The 18,133-nt window shown below is 38.5% G+C and overlaps 2 protein-coding genes and 1 pseudogene across 9 annotated transcripts; 2 read left to right on the top strand and 1 right to left on the bottom strand.

Moving 5' to 3' along the window:
* Positions 1-79: 79 nt before the first annotated feature.
* LOC140790355 (pentatricopeptide repeat-containing protein At4g35850, mitochondrial) lies at positions 80-7,945 on the top strand. The gene is made up of 13 exons (XM_073140392.1): positions 80-267; positions 345-483; positions 584-746; positions 837-902; positions 999-1,096; positions 3,243-3,360; positions 3,446-3,652; positions 5,073-5,149; positions 5,754-5,844; positions 6,725-6,790; positions 6,873-6,950; positions 7,220-7,321; positions 7,572-7,945. The coding sequence occupies exons 1-13, from the start codon at positions 243-245 to the stop codon at positions 7,665-7,667; spliced, it is 1,326 nt and encodes a 441-aa protein (XP_072996493.1). The 5' UTR covers positions 80-242; the 3' UTR covers positions 7,668-7,945.
* A 47-nt stretch (positions 7,946-7,992) lies between these two features.
* On the bottom strand, positions 7,993-10,136 carry LOC140790501 (pre-mRNA-splicing factor ATP-dependent RNA helicase DEAH1-like; annotated as a pseudogene).
* Positions 10,137-10,491: 355 nt separating this feature from the next.
* Positions 10,492-17,539, top strand: LOC140790356 (uncharacterized). 8 transcript variants are annotated; one of them, XM_073140395.1, is made up of 9 exons: positions 10,492-11,120; positions 11,264-11,365; positions 12,919-12,980; positions 13,055-13,291; positions 13,366-13,533; positions 13,644-13,693; positions 13,877-13,930; positions 15,537-15,574; positions 16,905-17,539. In XM_073140395.1, exons 1-9 carry the CDS (start codon positions 11,087-11,089, stop codon positions 16,928-16,930), a joined length of 771 nt encoding a protein of 256 aa, XP_072996496.1. In that variant the 5' UTR covers positions 10,492-11,086; the 3' UTR covers positions 16,931-17,539. The 8 variants fall into 8 exon arrangements, with proteins under 8 accessions (XP_072996496.1, XP_072996495.1, XP_072996498.1 ...); XM_073140394.1 differs by having other exon boundaries at positions 10,522-10,980; positions 13,798-13,930; XM_073140397.1 differs by having other exon boundaries at positions 10,523-11,120; positions 12,905-12,980; positions 13,798-13,930.
* Positions 17,540-18,133: the final 594 nt, after the last annotated feature.

Below are 18,133 nucleotides of genomic sequence, written 5' to 3' on the forward strand. Positions count from 1 at the left end.
AGATATATTTTCAACGCACATTATTTTTAATTAAAATGTTTTTTTGGGGTGAAAAGGTCATTTTTGTAAAACTAAAAATAAATAAACTTAATAGATTGGGCTCAAAATTTAGCACCCGATCCCTAATTTGGACAACCCAACGGACCCGACTTCTCCTCCAAAAACCCTCGACAAACCCTCGCTTCCCCCTCTCTTAGCACTCTTGCAGGCAGCTATTTCTGCAATCGAACGAGGAGTTCGCCATGAACCTACTCAAGAACTTCTCCGGTAATCACTCATTTCCCTCTCCTTGGTCTCCAATTCCAACTCTCAACTCCGTCTTCTTTCTTTCCCATCACTCGCAGCTCAACGCCGTAGCTTCCTGTCTCTCTTGACCAAGTCCCGACCCTTCTCGGTGGAGTCCGCGGAGTACGCGAAGAGAAACTACGCCAACAACGTCTCCGAGTACAACACTGTGATTGGCTCCCTCATCGCCCAGCGAAGGCAAAAATCCTGTCTTTCTTCGTTTCTGATCTTGTGTTGTAATGTCGCACATTACCCATCTGATAGTATTCCTGAATGATGTGGAAATGTGGGTCTTCAGGGGGTACTTACTCAGGGATGTGTATGATGACATGCTGCTCGACGGGGTCCAGCCGGTGCGCGACACCTTCCATGCGCTCATCGTCGGCACCATGAAGGGGAGCCGGCTCCAGGATGCATTCTATTTCCGCGAAGAGATGAAAGCTATGGGATTGCCTCCTGATGTTGGTTTTATTATCCTTTTTGATCATTTTATCATTATTTAGGCTATAATGCATAAGTAAAGCTCAAGCTCTGAAAGTTTTCTTTTGCAGGTTAATCTTTACAACTTCTTGATCTCGACCTGTGGGAAATGCAAGAATTCTGATGCAGCGATTAATGTTTGATCAGTCTCTTATATTTCATTTTGTAAGGACTTTGTTAGTAATATTAATTCCTGTATCTACTGATATTTCTATGTTTTTTTTGTCATGAAGCTTTTGGAAGAAATGAAGAGGCATGGTGTTAAGCTTAAAGGAGAGACTTACATTTGTCTCCTCAATGCTCTGGCAGCAACTGGCCGAACTGATCAAGTGTGAGTGTACTAGTGGTTTTCTCTCCAGAAAGTTAACTTGTCAGTATTAGGAATTTTCTTGTTGCTTGTCATAAGAAAAAGAGCTCTTTGCCATACTTCGTTATGAGAAAGAGAAGCCTTGATGTGCTATCTATGTTTGAGCAAGTTATAGTTTTGCTATAGCTGATTTTTTAAAGTGTAATTTGTAGATAATCATTTTAACTGTAGACTAATTGATTGAAGTTGGTGCCCATATTTATAAACATTTGAGAAGTAGCGAAACATATGTTTTGTCATTAACCACCAGTGACGAAGCATCATTTGACCATGTGAATGGTAATTGTGCTATGTGGGTTGATAGGCAAGTTTGAGCATCAATTTACTTTTGCGTGATAGGTCTCAAAGGTTCCAAAACTCGGTATCGAGATCGTGATCGGCCATCCGGAAAAACAATACTATCGTTCATATTAGCTGTATCGGCCGCCCATATTGGATCATACTATTTTTTAATTATATAAATTCTAAATATTATTTAAAAATATAAAAATTCTAAAAATTTAGAAAAATAATAAGAAAATAATAATTATTTACATATGAAGCTTAAAAATTAAAAATTGTATTAACTTATTCAAAACTTTGATAAATATCGAGTTGACTCTCCCTTTTCTTTCCCTTTCTCTCTCTTTTCTTCCCTTTCTCTATTACTGCCAAGGCAAATTTTTTTTTTGTTTCTTCTCTCTACCTCTCTTATTGCCACAGGGCAAAAATTTTTTTTATACCTTCTCTCTCCTTCATCTTTCTCTTCCAATCTCTCTCTTTCTCTTTCTTATTGTCGCAAGATAATTTTTTTTATTTTTTCTCTCTCCCTTTTCTTTCCCTCTCAATCTCTTCCTCCTCTCTCTCTCTCTCTCTCTCTCTCTCTCTCTCTCTCTCTTACTCCCTCTCAATCTCTACCTCTCGTCTCTCTATCTCACTCTCTGTTACTGCAACAGATTTTTTGCTGTAGTAACAAAGATTGAAGGAGAGAGAGATAGACAGAGAAAGAGATTGGAGAAAAGAAAGAGAGAAGAAGAGAGAGGGAGACGCTAGAGGGAGAGAGTAGAGAGAAATGAGAGAGATGGGGCACCGGTGAGTGAAGAAATGAAAAAAAATAGAGAGAGAAGAGATCTTGTATCGCGCGGGATCGGCCGATATGGTTGATCCTGACCCGATACGGTCAGCCGATACCTTCCCACTTGGGATCGGCCGAAATTTGGAACCATGGATGTCTCCATTATATGCTCTTGTCTATTATTTCACAGCATCTTTGTCGACTATCTCTTCTTCTGCAGGTTGTTCCAAGCCAAATACTTCTACCAAGTGAATAGTGCAGAAATATGACCATTAATTAATTTTAACAGCTTTTACCGATGTTTTTAATGGCGGATTTGGAGGTTGCCCCGCTAATTCAATTGGTGCCGGCGAAAGGCGGCCAACTGCCTTGGATGCTATTAGAATCAAGAATTGAGTACCTACCTCAATGTCGCGATCGACGAAGGAGAGCGGGAGAGGGGCATTGAGGGCACATCTGCATAGTGATCTGGGCATTGCCAAAGGGGTAAAGAGAAGGCTGAAACCCCAATGAAGGGGATATTTGCTACGGTTGCTAGGAGAAGAAAGGGGAGGGGGAGGGGGAAGGGGAGGATGGAGAAGGATGGGGTCGAAGGGGTTCTAGAAGCCGGCGCCGAGGAAGGGGTTCGAAAGCCAAAGCTAGGGAAGGGGTATCAAAAGGTGGAGTCAGAGAAGGAGTTTCAAAAGCCGGTGTTGAAGGGGTTGCCTTGAAGGGAGGAGTGGAAGAAGGGGTGTTGAAGCTTTTTTTGTTATTTCTTCTATTAAAAATGTTAGACTGCTTTATCACTCGCCTTCCGCCTAGGCTCTAGGCAGTGGGGTAACTATATGCCACCTGCAACCACTTTTCAGAACATTAGTTGTTACTTTGTACATCTTGTTCAAATTTATTATCAAAAAGTATAGCATACTAGATTCCTTATTTAGAATGAGTCACCATATTCATCCTTTTGTTCTTTGCTTTTCTTACTTAAATGTACGGTATAACATCTTAAGATTGTCTTATCTGCTTATGGAAATGTCTGTCTTATTACTGTTCCTATATTGATATTTCTTGCAGCTATGCAATTGTTCGTGACATGACTGCTGCTGGTCTGGGATTAAACAAGTTCTGCTATGCTGGACTTATAACTGCTTTTAAGAACAAGACACCTTTAACTGAGGAGACTAATACTAAAGTACGGGATCCCGACCATTTTTATTTTACTATTCCTTTATTCTACTGATAGATATACCTCCCTAACTATCTGCTTTGCTTGACAGATTATCGAGCTTGTCAAACAATCAAAGGGTTGGTCTTCGATTGAAGCTTCAAGTGATAGTGGTGAGAATGTGATGATGAACGTCTCAGAGGAAGAAATTTATAACATCCCAACAGCAGAATTTGTACATAGACGGGGATTTATAAACAGGCAATTAACAGTTTATCATGTAGCTTTACATGCCTGTGCAGATCTGAAGAGTAAAGAGGTACAACTTTGACATATATTAAATTATTTTCAGTTATCTCTTTGACACTTCTATCCACTTATAAACATTTGTAAGTTGAAGTGTAGTGAGCCATATGATTTGTTTAGTTTCCACATTCCTAGTAATGCAATGCAGACTAAGAAGACAGAAAAATGGTATGAGCAGTAGCATATACTGATACACGTTATTGATTTCCTCTTTTTTCTTAAAAGTAGAATTAAATTTCAGTCTTTTAACAATCTAATCTCAATATTCTTAAAGGACAATCTAAGAGTCTTCAGTGAAGGTCACATGAGTCTCCATTTAGATATGCAATTCAAGTTCAATGTGGAAGGGAAGAATATAATTAAATTAACACAACCTTGTATGTCAATGAGTTTTCAAATTTTTGGTAGATTAAGGTGGAGTAAACTAGAATTTGATCAATTAGTCTGGACTCTGACAGAGAAGATTTGAGAGTTAGTCGTTAGAGAAGACAATAAACAAACCAGATGATGATGAAGAAGAAATAACAAAGTTATAATCACTCATCATAAATTTGAAGTTGGCATTGTCGCTTCACGGAGTTAATATCTATCAATTATTGTCAATCGAGCAATGAATCCTGAATCCACTATGCCAATTTTCAAAAAGAAGGATGAATAAATTGGACCTGAAGTTGTGTCACAAATTTCTTTTTCTCAGCTATTAATTTGAAGAGTGATTATCTTTTTTCTTCGTAGACTTATATTTCTTATGTTATTGATGCTTACAAATTTTCTTTTGATTCATTGCACTATTAATTTTCTCGTCTTCACCTGAAGTTCTTCCACAACTAAAGCTTCTTTGTCTAGGTGAAGATGTCTACTGACTTCAAATTATTTATTGTGATCTGATCACTAAAACTGTGGTATTGACTAAGAGTAGTTAACTCATCTAATATGATTTGATATAATAGTAACATCAGACCAACATATTTCTAGTGAGGACCTTACTTCTTTCTTGCTTTACATACTTGGCTTATAAAGCTATCTTCTCAGCACTTAGCTCAGTGTCAGTTGTTTATGTGTAAAGGGCTAAAACTGTATAGCGCTTTTAACATGTGACATGTTCTTGATCAGAGCACACCTAGTCACCTTTATAAATTACAATTGAGAGATTAGATTCTGTTGATTGATTTTTGCTCTGATAACTGAACGTGCCTATCGACTTGGCTTGTTAGCCACAGTTCTATCAATTTTTTCTTCATGGCTAGAAGTGGTGAAATAGATCATGTAGCCATAAGCAGATCTACAAGTATTATTTTCGATTATCATGAACTTTAAAATTTGATTTAAAAACCTGGGAAGCTAAGTCAGTTTTGCTGGATTGTTGGCTGTTTCCTGTAGCCCATAATTTATTGTTTGATCGTTCTTGTTAAATTCTTCTGTCCTTTCTGCAGCCAATGGAAGCACTCCTTGATATGCTCAAGAAAGATGGTTACTCTTATGATGCATTCATTGTCATGCAAGCCATGAGGTAATTATTAAATGCCTTAATTTCTGCAGACTGAAATTTATCTTGCGAAATTCATACATTTTTAGCCTGAGAGAAGTGTTTATGTTGTTACTGAACTTGTAATGCACTTTCTTCTTGATTGTCTATGTAGATTACTAACTTACATAATATGTATAATCCCAGTAATTTGACTTTGTTTAACAGAGAGATACTCAAACTCTTTTGACTTGGAGTCTTGGATTAAGGTTATCCTTCCAAGCATTAATTCACTAAGCATTTGTTGTCATAGTATTATATAAATGAAGCTATCAATGAAGCAATTCAACAGATATGGGATGTGAAAACCTCTATATAGAAGTGGGTTTGCCTACGACACCCTTCATCCTGGCTCCTAGAGGCAGCAGATTGCCTCCTGGCAGGATGCATGAGGATTATGATCCGCTGATGGATCATCTTCTTGAGATTGTTGTTGTCATTATGGTTTTTTGTTTATAGAATCTGTCAAATGACTCAAATGTTTTTCTTATGTTGATCCCAATCAGATTACTATCCTATTGCTTGTCATTACTTGATTTTAACTTTCAATACCACCCGTCATTTATTGCTGATAATATCTTTAAAACAGGTGCTATTTTCATTGTGGAGATATTGATTCTGGTGTAAAGATTTTTGAAGATTACACAAGCTCAAGACCCCCCGCTGCTGAGTTGTATGTGGTGAGTTAGTAATCTTCTTACTCTCTTGGACAAATGTCGGTTTCATTATGCTTCTTAGAGTTCAAATTGCTGGCATTGTTGCCATTATTTATCAGCTTGTAATAATACTGAATAGCTGCCTCATATCCATGTATGTTGCATTGCATATATTTATGGAATTGACTGAGGATCTGAAGCAAAGGAGTAGAAAAGTAAGAGGAATTGGAGGCTGCAGATTCCATTTCTTGCAACGGGAACCTTTTTGTGATTTTAGAATCTATATGAGTTGTGATTGCTAGTCGTTGACAATCTTGATAAGGCTGGATGAATGGTTTATGCTATTTCTGTATCCTCCTCTCCTGTACTGCTGTTTCCCACCATTCTGGTAGATGTGCCCAAAAAGTTGGCTTCTTATCCATTGGACCAATTTAATCATTGAGGGAACAAACTTCAGAAGGTTTGAACTATTAGTGCTCAACTGGCTGGAGACAAAAAAAATGACTTTGCATAGTTCATGAGCTAAATGGATGCTAATATTCATCATTGTTCTTCTGAATTCTAATGTATTTGTGAATTTCATTTCCATTAACAACCTTCTGCAGTATCATCTTATCTGTTGCTAGATAAAGAATTAAATCGATGGCCCAAGTCTACTTCAATCTTACTATTGCATGCAGAATTGCCTTTTGAGATTGTAACTTGAACACCTGGTTGTAACATTTCTGATTGAATGTGCTAGTGTTCCCTTCTCATCAGATCTAGTTTTGTCTCTCTTAATTTTTGCATACAATATACAAATGTAGAAATGTTTTGGATTTTGATTTCTTTTTTCTTTGCAAAAGATATACTATGGTTATACCTGGAAGAATTCTTAATCTTGTTTCAACATATGATGGTATAGACCCTAGTCGAGGGAGCGATGGTTGGACATACTCTGAGAGGCATGCAGCTTGCTCAAGATACCCTGGTAATTCAGCTCTCTCATCTTTCTGAATTCATCTGATCCAATTCTGTGTACTTTTATATGTCAACTCTACCAACTCTTCCAGGAGAAAATGGTTGCCAAAGGATTTTTTTTGAATGCCAAGATGGGAAGTGATCTGCTTCTTGCAGCTGCAGGTGAAAGGGTAAGGAAGCGGGCCCATTCTTTAGTTACTGCATTCTCCAACCTGACATGCAGCTTTAATTTATTTTGGCTTCTTGGAATTTTGTTGCAAACATTTGGTTTTGTTTATGAACTGGTACATGCAGAAGTCGTTCTTAACTTGCTGCGATTGTGTAATTTATTGTTATGTGGTTAACAAATAAACTGCAAGGCTTAATGTTTCATTATATATGAACGCAAGGAGTTGTTTGATATGCTATGATAGTTATTAATTCGATAAGTTTTGCACAGACTGGTGGATACACTACAGCTAACTACGTGTGGGATCTGTTGCAAAGTCGGAGGATTACTCCATCTCTTCCTGCAGTGGAGGCATACCACAAGGGCTTAAAGGTATTATTTGTTCAATCCTTGCATATGATACTTGAGGCACTTATGCTTTGAAATTGGTTGTGTAATTGTTTGAATTCGCAGGATGATAAGAGAGAAATAATTTATGCTACCATTTTTTCATAGATGTCTTTTGCTTTTAAACTTCGATAGCCAAAATCTGCCATAAAGTTGATGGCAGAATTGAGTTTATGCATCCCCCTTTTAAAAATTGTGAAGCCTAATGAATTTTAATGGTTTTCCTTAAATTCAGGTACGAGAAATCCCGGCAGATGACCCAAGGCTTCTACTGGTTAGCCGCACATTCGATAATCTAAGCGCCAGATTTGGAGGGAGGAAAAACTCGTAGTTGCAAAATTTGTTCATTTTCAGCCTGCCTAGTTCTTCCATATGCAACCTTTGTTTGCATTCAAAGCAAATTATCATCAAGGAGAAGATTTTGAGGGTAACATTGTAACAGGACTGGTTTTCATAAGTAAAACCTTGTCCATCTGCTTCTAATGGTTATTTTCAAATAAAGTGTGTTCAACTGCACAGAAAGACAGAGAGAGAGAAAGAGAGAGAGACAGAGAACTAAGTGTAGCACACATCATTTAGTCTTATTCATTTGCAAATGATTCACTAGAATATCAGAACATTCATCAGTTGATAGTCATGACAGAAATTAGATTGGAAAATTGCAGGGAAGAACATAATACATCACATACTTGCACAATATGAGCGTAGTATATTATTTGTCAGGTAGAGAAGAAACACAGTACATCACACATGCAACAACTAGATTGCAAATATATATATATAATAAAATAAAATTCTCCTATTGGTTTCTACAGTAGTGAGTAGCTATGTCATGCAGCCATTCCGGTCTCAGTTCTGTGATCCCCCTCATATATTCTCTACTCGTAAGAACCAGCTCATGATAGACGACCCAAGCTGGAGGAATTTCCTCCACAAAACCCGAACCTTGGTGTATGAAGACCGTCTGGGAGTTCTTCGTGGTCTTATACGCGCCGCTCTTGAGAAGCTTCGCTGCGTTTTGGAAGAATCCCGACACGATCGCCTTCTTCACAGCATCAAGGTCGTTCGGGTTCGAAGTCTTCTCGATCTCTCTAGCTGATCCCTGATCTGACTGGCTCGCCGCATGCTGCGGAGCTGGACATAGTTTTCGTAGCGCCAAACGGCGGAGAAATCGGCTTCCTTCCAGGCATTATACACGTTGAGCAGCGCGATGAGATCCCCGACGTTCCCTGCGTAGAAGCTCTTCCTGGCGTTGTCGGCGTGAATCCGTTTGTCCTTGGGCCGGTAGAAGACGGCGTTGTTGCCTAACGACATCATGGAGGCAATTGTCATGATCTCCTCGGAGCATTTATACTTGTCCGAAGTGACGATCATCTTGGAGATCATCGGATCTAGAGGGAACTCCGCCATTCGCCGCCCCGTGTTTGTGAGCTCGCCGCGGCCGTTGAGCGCGTTGAGAGTGTACAGCTGCTCGTGGGCCCTGAGCAACGCCTCTGTCTGTGGGGGATCCATGTAATCGAAATTGACCAAGTCGTTGATGCCCAGAATCTTGAGGGTGAGCACGACGTTGGCGAGATTAGTCCTCTGCATCTCCGGCAAAGCGTCAGCTTCCATGTCGCTGTCGCAGCTCTGGCGGGTGTAGAGCCGGAGGCATTGGCCCGGTCCGGTGCGCCCGGACCTTCCCGCCCTCTGATCTGCGGATGCTCTGGAGATGGGATTGATCAGGAGCGACTCCATCCCGGTCCTCGGATTGAAGAACTTGACCTTCGCAAACCCGGTGTCGACGACGAATCTTATGCCTTCGACGGTCAGCGAAGTCTCGGAGATGTTGGTGGCCGACACCACCTTACGAGCACCTTGCGGCGTTGGCTGGAAAATCAACGCCTGCAACTCCGTAGGCAGGTTGGCATAAAGAGGACAAATCATCAGCTCGCCGATCTTCTTCGCTCCGAGGCTTCTCGTCCGGTGTCTGAGAAGCTCACTTACCGTCTCAATTTCTTCTTGGCCGGTTAGAAAAACTAGTATATCACTGGGTAGTGCCTCCTTGACGTGCACCTGAAGGATTGTGACGATGGCAGCGTCGATGTAGTCCGGTTCCGGTGCCTGAAGGTAGTGTATCTCAACTGGGAACGGCCTCCCAGGTATCTTGAGCCGAGTCGAAGTAATCGCTGAAGCGTTCCCAGTCGATGGTGGCGCTCGAGACGATAAGCTTCACGTCGCTACGAGCTCGAGTGATGTCCTTGAGCAATCCGAGGAGGACGTCGGTGGAGAGAGTCCTCTCGCGGGCTTCGTCGAGCATGACGACGCAGCCCGATAGATCCGGCTCCCGGAGGAATTCCTTCAGCAGCATGCCGTCGGTCATGTACTTGATCGCCGTCTTCTCGGAGCAGCGCTCTTCGAATCGGATGCTGTAGCCGACCTCATTGCCGAGCTTGACGCCCATCTCGCGGGAGACCCGTGCGACCACGCTCATGGCCGCGACGCGGCGGGGCTGCGTGCACCCGATCTTCCTACCGCGATTCGCGTAGCCGGCTTCGTAGAGATACTGCGGTATCTGCGTGGTCTTTCCGCAGCCGGTCTCTCCGACGATCACAAGAACCTGGTAATCCATGACGGCGCGGAGGAACTCTTCGCGATATCCATAGATGGGCAGGGATCTCCTATCCTCTCTAAGATTAGACACCACGAACTCCACCGAGGGCTCGTCGATCTCTTCATTAGCCTTAGCCTTGGTAGGTACAAAAAGAGTGGTCTCCTCTGCTCCAAACATAGCTCTGCTAATCTGGTTCTTCTCCCACATTCATGCTCCGTCCGCCCATCTAGATCTCGTTCGCGATCGCCACCGTGTTGAGAAGCGCAGGCAAAGCGTCTCGCCTGGAGGACTGCGCCGACGGCGTCGTAGGAGACGGGGATGTGGTACCCGTCGTCGCTTTTATCGGTGGCGGCAGCGGCAGCGGAGTCGACCAATTCATTGACGAGCTCGCACAATATCTGCCCTAACTCTTGGCTAACGGCATGTCTTGCTTTCTTCTTAGCTCGCCGCCGTAGGTAGTCGCGTCGCGAGGGCTTCCTCAGGCGAGGGCAAGCGAGAGGCATGGCATGCATGGCGTCTTTTGGCGAGGGGAAGAGAAAAAGACTTGTTTATCTTAACAGAGCGCGAGCGCGACTCCCATGTCGTTCCGGATGCGGATTTCTTTATTTGTGTTCGGATCCGGAGAAAGAGATGGACCCGGACTCGGATTATTTCCGAGTTTTTGGCTGGTATTTTGGCTTTGTTCAGTTGAGTTTTGACTTTTGAACCATATTAGACAGTAAAGTTAAAGATGGAGAGGGCTAGTTTGGTCAAATACTCATTATTTTTTTATATTTGTTTTCAATCCCCAATATCATAACGGCTTTTATCGTCGAGTGTCCCCTCGTCGCGTCGACTGCTGAGACTTCAGATTGGTTGGACCGGATAAAAAAAAGAAGCAGTCGATTGAATTCCTATCCCTTGATAGCATTCCCTTGTTCGCCCGATCTGTAGGATTGGAAGAGGAATGGGAATAATAGGATAAAGCGGATGGAAAAGAGGATAGTTTTTATGCGGCCGTCTCGGGAACACGAATTTGGTCTCGATCCACAGCCATGAATGGGTAACTAAGGTCCGCACCCACCCTTCTCATCAGCTTGCCATTCGTTCATTGATTCCGAAGCGAGCTCTTCTTTCATCATTCCAAACATTTCGGTAAATTAAAATCAAAATTAGTAATGGATGGAGGTATTGGGAGCTCCTCCGACCGAGGTAAATTTTTCGTACTCCTTGGAATTAAAGTCCTTGGGCATCTCATCCATAGTATTTTTTCTTTCTTTCTTTCCTTTCTTTTATTGTCTTAGATAATGTTTGTTTTTCGTTAATTTTAAGAAAGGATTTTTGGATGATTTAAGGGTCTGTGTTGGGATCCGATACGGCGATGTCATATGCCGCTTACCATTTCTCAACGAGTGGCGCCGCGGTTGCTGCGGCGACTGCCATTACCCATCCACTAGGTTCTATCTCATCCTTTTGCGCTCTCTCTTTTAGTTGCTTTGAATTGCTTTTATTTGTGATGATAATATTTGGGTTTTTTTACATAATTGCTACTGAAAACTTTCAAAATATTGTAATTGTCCGTTGCATTCTTTAAAATATCATAATTGCTACTAAAATTATTTACTCTTTCAGAATTGCCATAATGGTTAATTTTTAATGAAAATATTCCTATCATATTATTGTTAAAATTAGCAAACACGTGTAAATGACCGAAATTACCTTCTTTCTTTGAGTGTAGAACGTAAAATATTTATCAACAATTTTTGTCTCGCATAAAAGAAGATATTTTTCGTTGTACAATGATATTGAGTAAAATGTTAGATAGCTTATAAATCATTTTAAACAATTTATGCAAGGGAAAAATTGTCTTTTTAAGTCTAAGGTTGGTTTTCATTGTGATTAGTTAGATTTAATTAATGAAATGTCATTTTTGAAATGACGCAATGATATATGGTGATTATGATATTTTGAAGAACGTAGCAGTAATTATGATATTTTGAAAGTTTTCAGCTCCTAATTATTTTTCTTGGGTAATCGGTCTTGTTCTGTAATTAATTTGCCTTCTGAAAATATGACTATGAATTAGAAGATAATTTTGCGAGAAGAATCTTTTTGACCATTATTGCTTATATCTTAGGATTTACATCATAGTGATTTCAATCGTAGAATGTTTTATTGGGTGGACTACTTGAATGCTGGGCATTCCATCATATTATTGGCCAAGGTGTGATATCAAAATTCCCGTTGGTTAGGCAACCATCTGTACAAGACGATCATCCTTTTAGCTGCAATTTGAATTTCGAAAACATCTTGAGAATGGTGGAATTCAGTGGTTTTGTGTAAAGTGGAATCCAGTGGTGGTATTCCAGAAACACCTCAACAGTCGTGGAACTCAATGGTTGTGTGAACTTGGAAGGACTATGCAGGTATACTGTGCAGCATATTTCATGATGTCACACAACTGACTACTCTTGAGAACTGTGCTCCCCACCTTCATATATATATGTATATTTCCTCCGTTCTGGAGTAATATATTTGATTTGTCTTTAAATAAATTTTAAGCTTCACCCTCACTGTGTTGTAAAGAATTAGCCAGGCAAGGTACTTGGTTATGTATAGCTGTATCATATGTTCAATCTGCAAATGGATTACTCATTACTCATTATCCCTTTAACTGGATTATAAGATCTCATCCAATCTTTCAGAAAAATATAATCAATTATTTAAATGGTATCCACCGAATAAGTGTGAGTGACTGTGCGCCATCCAACAATCGTTATATTGTTATATCTTTCATGTCTCAGAGTGATATGTCTCATGCTTTTTTTATGGCAAGTCAGAAGTAGTTTTGGAAGGCATACATGATACCAAAATTGAGTAGAGGGTAGACACTATTGATAGCTTGTCTGAATTGACAAGCTACTAAGTTTTTTTTGCATCTATACAGTTACTATTTGCAAACTGAGATTGTTATTTCCTGATATACGGTAGGATAGAGTTTGTGATGCAGATGTTGTCAAAGTTAGACTCCAAATGCAGCTTGCTGGCCAGAGAGGACGCTTGGTCGGGATGGTATTTTTCAGCATCTTTGCTATCTTATCTAGGTGATTGCATCTCTTCATGCTAGTCTTCATGAAACTCTGCAGGCGGAAATTTTTGCAGACATGATAAAGGTTGAAGGGCCTAGAGCGCTATATTTGGGTCTTGCACCAGCATTGACTAGGTCTGTCCTCTATGGAGGTCTTCGATTAGGCCTGTATGAGCCTTGCAAATACATATGTGACTACATGTTTGGTTCAACTAATTTCATCATGAAAATTGCATCGGGAGCTACTTCTGGTGCCCTTGCAACAGCATTGACTAATCCATTGGAGGTTCTAAAGGTATAAATTATAAATTGTAATTTCTTTTGCTCTCCTGGTACACCAGCTGAATTAAACTGGTGGTTGTTCTACAGGTGAGGTTGCAAAGTAAAGCAAACTCCAGAAACAGTCCATTAAGAGAGATGCATAAAATTGTGTCAGAAGAAGGAATAAAAGCACTTTGGAAAGGTGTTGGTCCAGCAATGACCAGAGCAGCTTGCCTGACTGCATCACAAATGGCAACATATGATGAATCCAAGCAGGTTTTATTTTTGTCTTTGATTCTTTACATTGCTTTAAGCCACTTAATAAGTTGGAAGCCATTGTTGTATGCATTCTTTTCATTTTCTTTACTTCTATTCTATTTGATCAGGCCCTGCTCAAGTGGACACCTCTTGAAGAAGGGTTTCGTCTACATCTCATGTATAGGGAACTTTCCCTCTTCTTTTTTTTTGGTCCTTAGCCCATTAAGGATGTAGCGGGTTATGAATACTAGTTAATTAATGTTGTCCTGTATAAATATGAAGCTCAAGTTGCATATCTGGGACAACTGGTACACTTGTAACTGCACCAGTGGATATGATCAAAACACGTCTTATGTTGCAGCGAGAATCAAGAGCTGTTCGAACGTACAAAAATGGATTTCATTGTGCTTACCAGGTATTAATATGATGTACTCCTGACAAAATTGTCTGCTTAACGAATATCACTTATTAATTGACAATTTTTTCTGAAGGGGAAAAGTCAAAGATGATGTTATTTGTATATATTATATAAATGTTATTCATCTTCTTACTAGTGTAACCTATTCTCCGAATGAGGTAATTATAATACCATTATCATGCATTATTAGATATGGAATGGTTACCACCACACATTAAGTTTGTTATACAGTTTCTTCTCTTGGGCGAACTTTAGGTCACTTGTCTTGTTTCTGCCATGCCAAGTTAGGTTGTGTTATTGTTGCACACTATCTATAGAAATAATTCTTACCTTCCCCGAAGATGTAATTTGTAAAGAAAAATTATATGGCACTCCTGTTCTTGCCTTATTTTGCAGACATTTTCTTTCTAATATGGTTTAGGTTGTCTTTGACTAGTCTTTTGGGTCGCTGGTTGGATATTCTACTTAATAATTGATACACTATTTTTCTGGTTTACATTCTATTCTCCTTTTGGTTATATGTGTCTTAAAGATGAACAGAGCTATATATTAATTACTATAGAGAGTAATGATTGTCTCTTTTTACCTATCAAAATGATGGCTATGGTATCCAGTTCTACTGAGAGAACTTTATTTAGTATCGTGTATGGATTGCCTCTTGAACTCATACTACAGACAGGATTAGTACCTCTCTTTCTTTGATTCCTAGCTGGCATGCAATATGCAGCATCTTTGGTAATTTGCAAGTGCAGACCATTGCTTTCAGAGTTCTGCTGCTATATTCAGACAATTAGAGTTCCATTAGGTAGCCTGACATTATATTTCTAGGAGTGAATAAATTGTCATCAAAATATGGTTATGACTGTTGTCTTGTGTTCAGGTTCCTGTATCCAGTCTCTTGACTAGCTCTCTGGCATCTTAGCCAGTACTGTCACCACAGCTGCCTATTGTTCACAGGCTGAAAAACCATTAGGTAGATGCGTAATGTGTTACATATAGAAGGACTCAGTGGGATATCTTGGGAATATCTTTTTGATTATTGCAGTCATGCTGCTCATGACAACGTGGAGTATAAATGATAATGTAGATCTTCGTGTTTTCAGTTTTCATTTCTTACAGTTGACAATAACTTTTGTTCCTTGTTTACTTTACTTCATAATTTCTTTAGAGTAAAAACTTTTAAACTTACAATCAATGAGTCATGTGATAACTATTAGATTCATATTACATTAGTGCTCTAGGAATCTAGTTGAGAAAAGGGGTTCTTTTGCTATTATATGAACAAGGGAATATAGAGAAACAACAGTTTTGTTTGTTATGAAAATTATATTTACTGCTATTATCATTATCTGTTCAAATCACCTCATGTGTTTGTTGAGAATCAAAATTATTGACTAGATTATAATGCTTAATAATACTCGTGAATTGATTTCATCCTGATTTCTTCTATATGCAAATTATAATTCTGAGCAAGCATATCATGTTGGTATAAATGTTATGCTAGATTTCATGGTTTCAAAATTTCAATTGTTGCCAAATGATTTTCAGGCTTTAATATATCTCTCTTCTCATCTTTTCTTGGTTGTTTTGCCATTTTTTCCAGGTTGTTCTTACAGAGGGTGTCAAGTCACTTTATAAAGGGTAAGGTTTATTTTAGTTTTAGTAGACATTGCACTGTAACACATAAACTTTTGTTTCTTGCTTTTGTCAGTGAAGGGTATATTATGAAATATGAGGCAGCCTACTTGAAGTTTGCATCTCATGTGGACCTGTTAGACCTTACTGTCATATGTTTGATTTTGTTAATGAGGCCAGGTTGGTTTTACAAATATAGAATTCTATCAACTCATTCAAACATGTCTAAAGAGTACCATGTAATGCGTTTTATTGAAGACTTTTGATAACATTGGGATATTGTCATTAAGTTTGCTAAATTAGTGAGGATTAACATGGTTATAGTAGAAAACAATTACATCTTCCCATTAGTAAAGATAAACATGGCTATATCAGAAAACAATGGCATCATTCCCACTATGAAATTCACCTATATATAATAATTTCTAAATCTATGAGCATTGAAGAAATAAAAATCAACTGATGTCCTTCATTACAATGACACAAAATAAGTCTATTTTGAGGATTTTTTATATTAAAGCTAACAATAAATCCAACAAGAATAGCTAATGCTAGAACTCTATTCAATTTGGGAATATACAGCATTAATTTTGATATTCATGCTGATGCATGATCTATAATTGTGAAACCACAATGAGATTTGTTCCATCATTGACTTAATTTATCAGAACATTTCATTAAACCCTGCTGATTGATCATCTATAGGCCGACATGGATTGTGCCCTTGACACGACAATCCTTGGTTGTTTCAACTTATGTATATCTATTTCATCCTCTTTGATATCTTGTCAATAAGAATATACTAGTGCATTTATAGAGGAACTAATTACCTCTTGGCTGGAGTTTGTCTGATAATTTTGTCTTTGATTATATAAACCATGGTTTAGGCTAATGAGTTAATGACTAGTTACCTTACTATTTGATTCCTTGAATTTGAATATATTAGACAGGTGACTGTGCTTTTCTTACACTTCTTTTGATGCTTGTAAGTAGTTCCAATGTTTGTACTTTGATTGATGTCTAATGCCTTATGACGAGATTGTGAAAGATAAAGTATCTGCACAAGAAATGTTTCACATATATAATACAGGGAAAAATCTGGGCACTTTTACTTCCAAGCATCTAACTAGTCACCTAAACCATCATGCCTAGGCCTTTAAGGATCGCATATCCATGCTAAATTGGAGAGGTTGAAAACCTGTTATTCACTTCTCTGTTTGCTGCTTGAATTTGATTGTGTGCCAAACAGTACATGAAATATTAGTTGCTTGAAATGATGATCAACTGTAACTTTCGCAATCTTTATTCAATATCATTTTGCCTTTTCTTTTTTCAGGGGGTTTGCTACCTTTGCAAGATTAGGCCCACAAACCATAATCACGTTTGTTGTATGTGAGAAGTTACGAGAACTTGCTGGCATGAAAGCCATCTAGTTTCGCCAAGGCTTGACATTCACATTAGATGCAACACCATCCTTTTCTTCGTTATTCATTAGATTCATTACCTGGAAAGCAACGAAGGATGGTTTGCTTCTGCTGTCCAATAATTTTCGGATCTGCAGATCTCGATATACTTCTTATTCTTTGAGTATTCTGTTCCGTTCACAATTGTACAGTAATACAGTCTACAAAATATTGTGAATTAACTCTTTTCTATGTTGATTTCATCAGGAGCAGATATATAAGTGAGAAATAAGACCAGCACAACGAATTGGAACTTAGCAAACTGAGAAAATCTTAGTTTGACTAAAGAATTCTTTTGATATTAAGATACCTGAGTCACTTGAGCAATAGCTGGAAGCAATTATAAGTTCGTTTTTGTGCTAATGTGTAAGTTAAAGTTCAATTCAATGCTCATATTGTATTTTTTTTTTCTTGAGAGTTGAGAAATGAATCCTTTAAAATTCATGTCGAAATGAGCCCTATGCTTGTACAGGATTGGTATCCTCTATGAGATCTTTTTTTTTTCCTATGTTCAAAAAGTCTACTCTTTTCACATATGTGAAAAGCCATTTCTCTATCTTCATTCTTCAATTATATTTGAAAAAAAAAAGGGAACATAGTTTATAAGCAATATTCGAGTGTATTATATTTTCTGACAGAAATGCTCTTTAATCCTTTCCTTGTCCACGTTTGTAAAAATGCATTATAAATAGGAAAATGAGTTTTTTTTCAAAAAAAACCTAAGTTGTTTTTCACTTTGCAAATTCTCTCCATTTGCATTTTTTTACTGCAAATCAAAGCGCTCGTTGCTTTATTTTTTTGTATAGGGGGAGAAAGTTATGTTTTTTTATTTAATGATAGTTTCTTATTTTTCCATAAGAAAATAATATAATTTTTTTCAGAGAAGATTATTTTTTAAAACTTAATGAATTAAATACATTTCTTCTTCATTCTTTTCTTTTTATTATTATTATTCTATGTAAATAATCTTGTCATTATCATTGAATTTGCTTTGTTTAATGTCATTTGGTACTTACATATATACCTAAATTTTTTTTAATAAAGTTAATGACTAAAACACTGGACAAATATAAAACGATGGTAGATTACGTTATTTAAAAAC

The sequence above is a fragment of the Typha latifolia genome, chromosome 6, assembly GCF_019914945.1.
Source record: "Typha latifolia isolate L0001 chromosome 6, TyphaL0001v2, whole genome shotgun sequence".
In the NCBI taxonomy this organism is placed as follows: domain Eukaryota; kingdom Viridiplantae; phylum Streptophyta; class Magnoliopsida; order Poales; family Typhaceae; genus Typha; species Typha latifolia.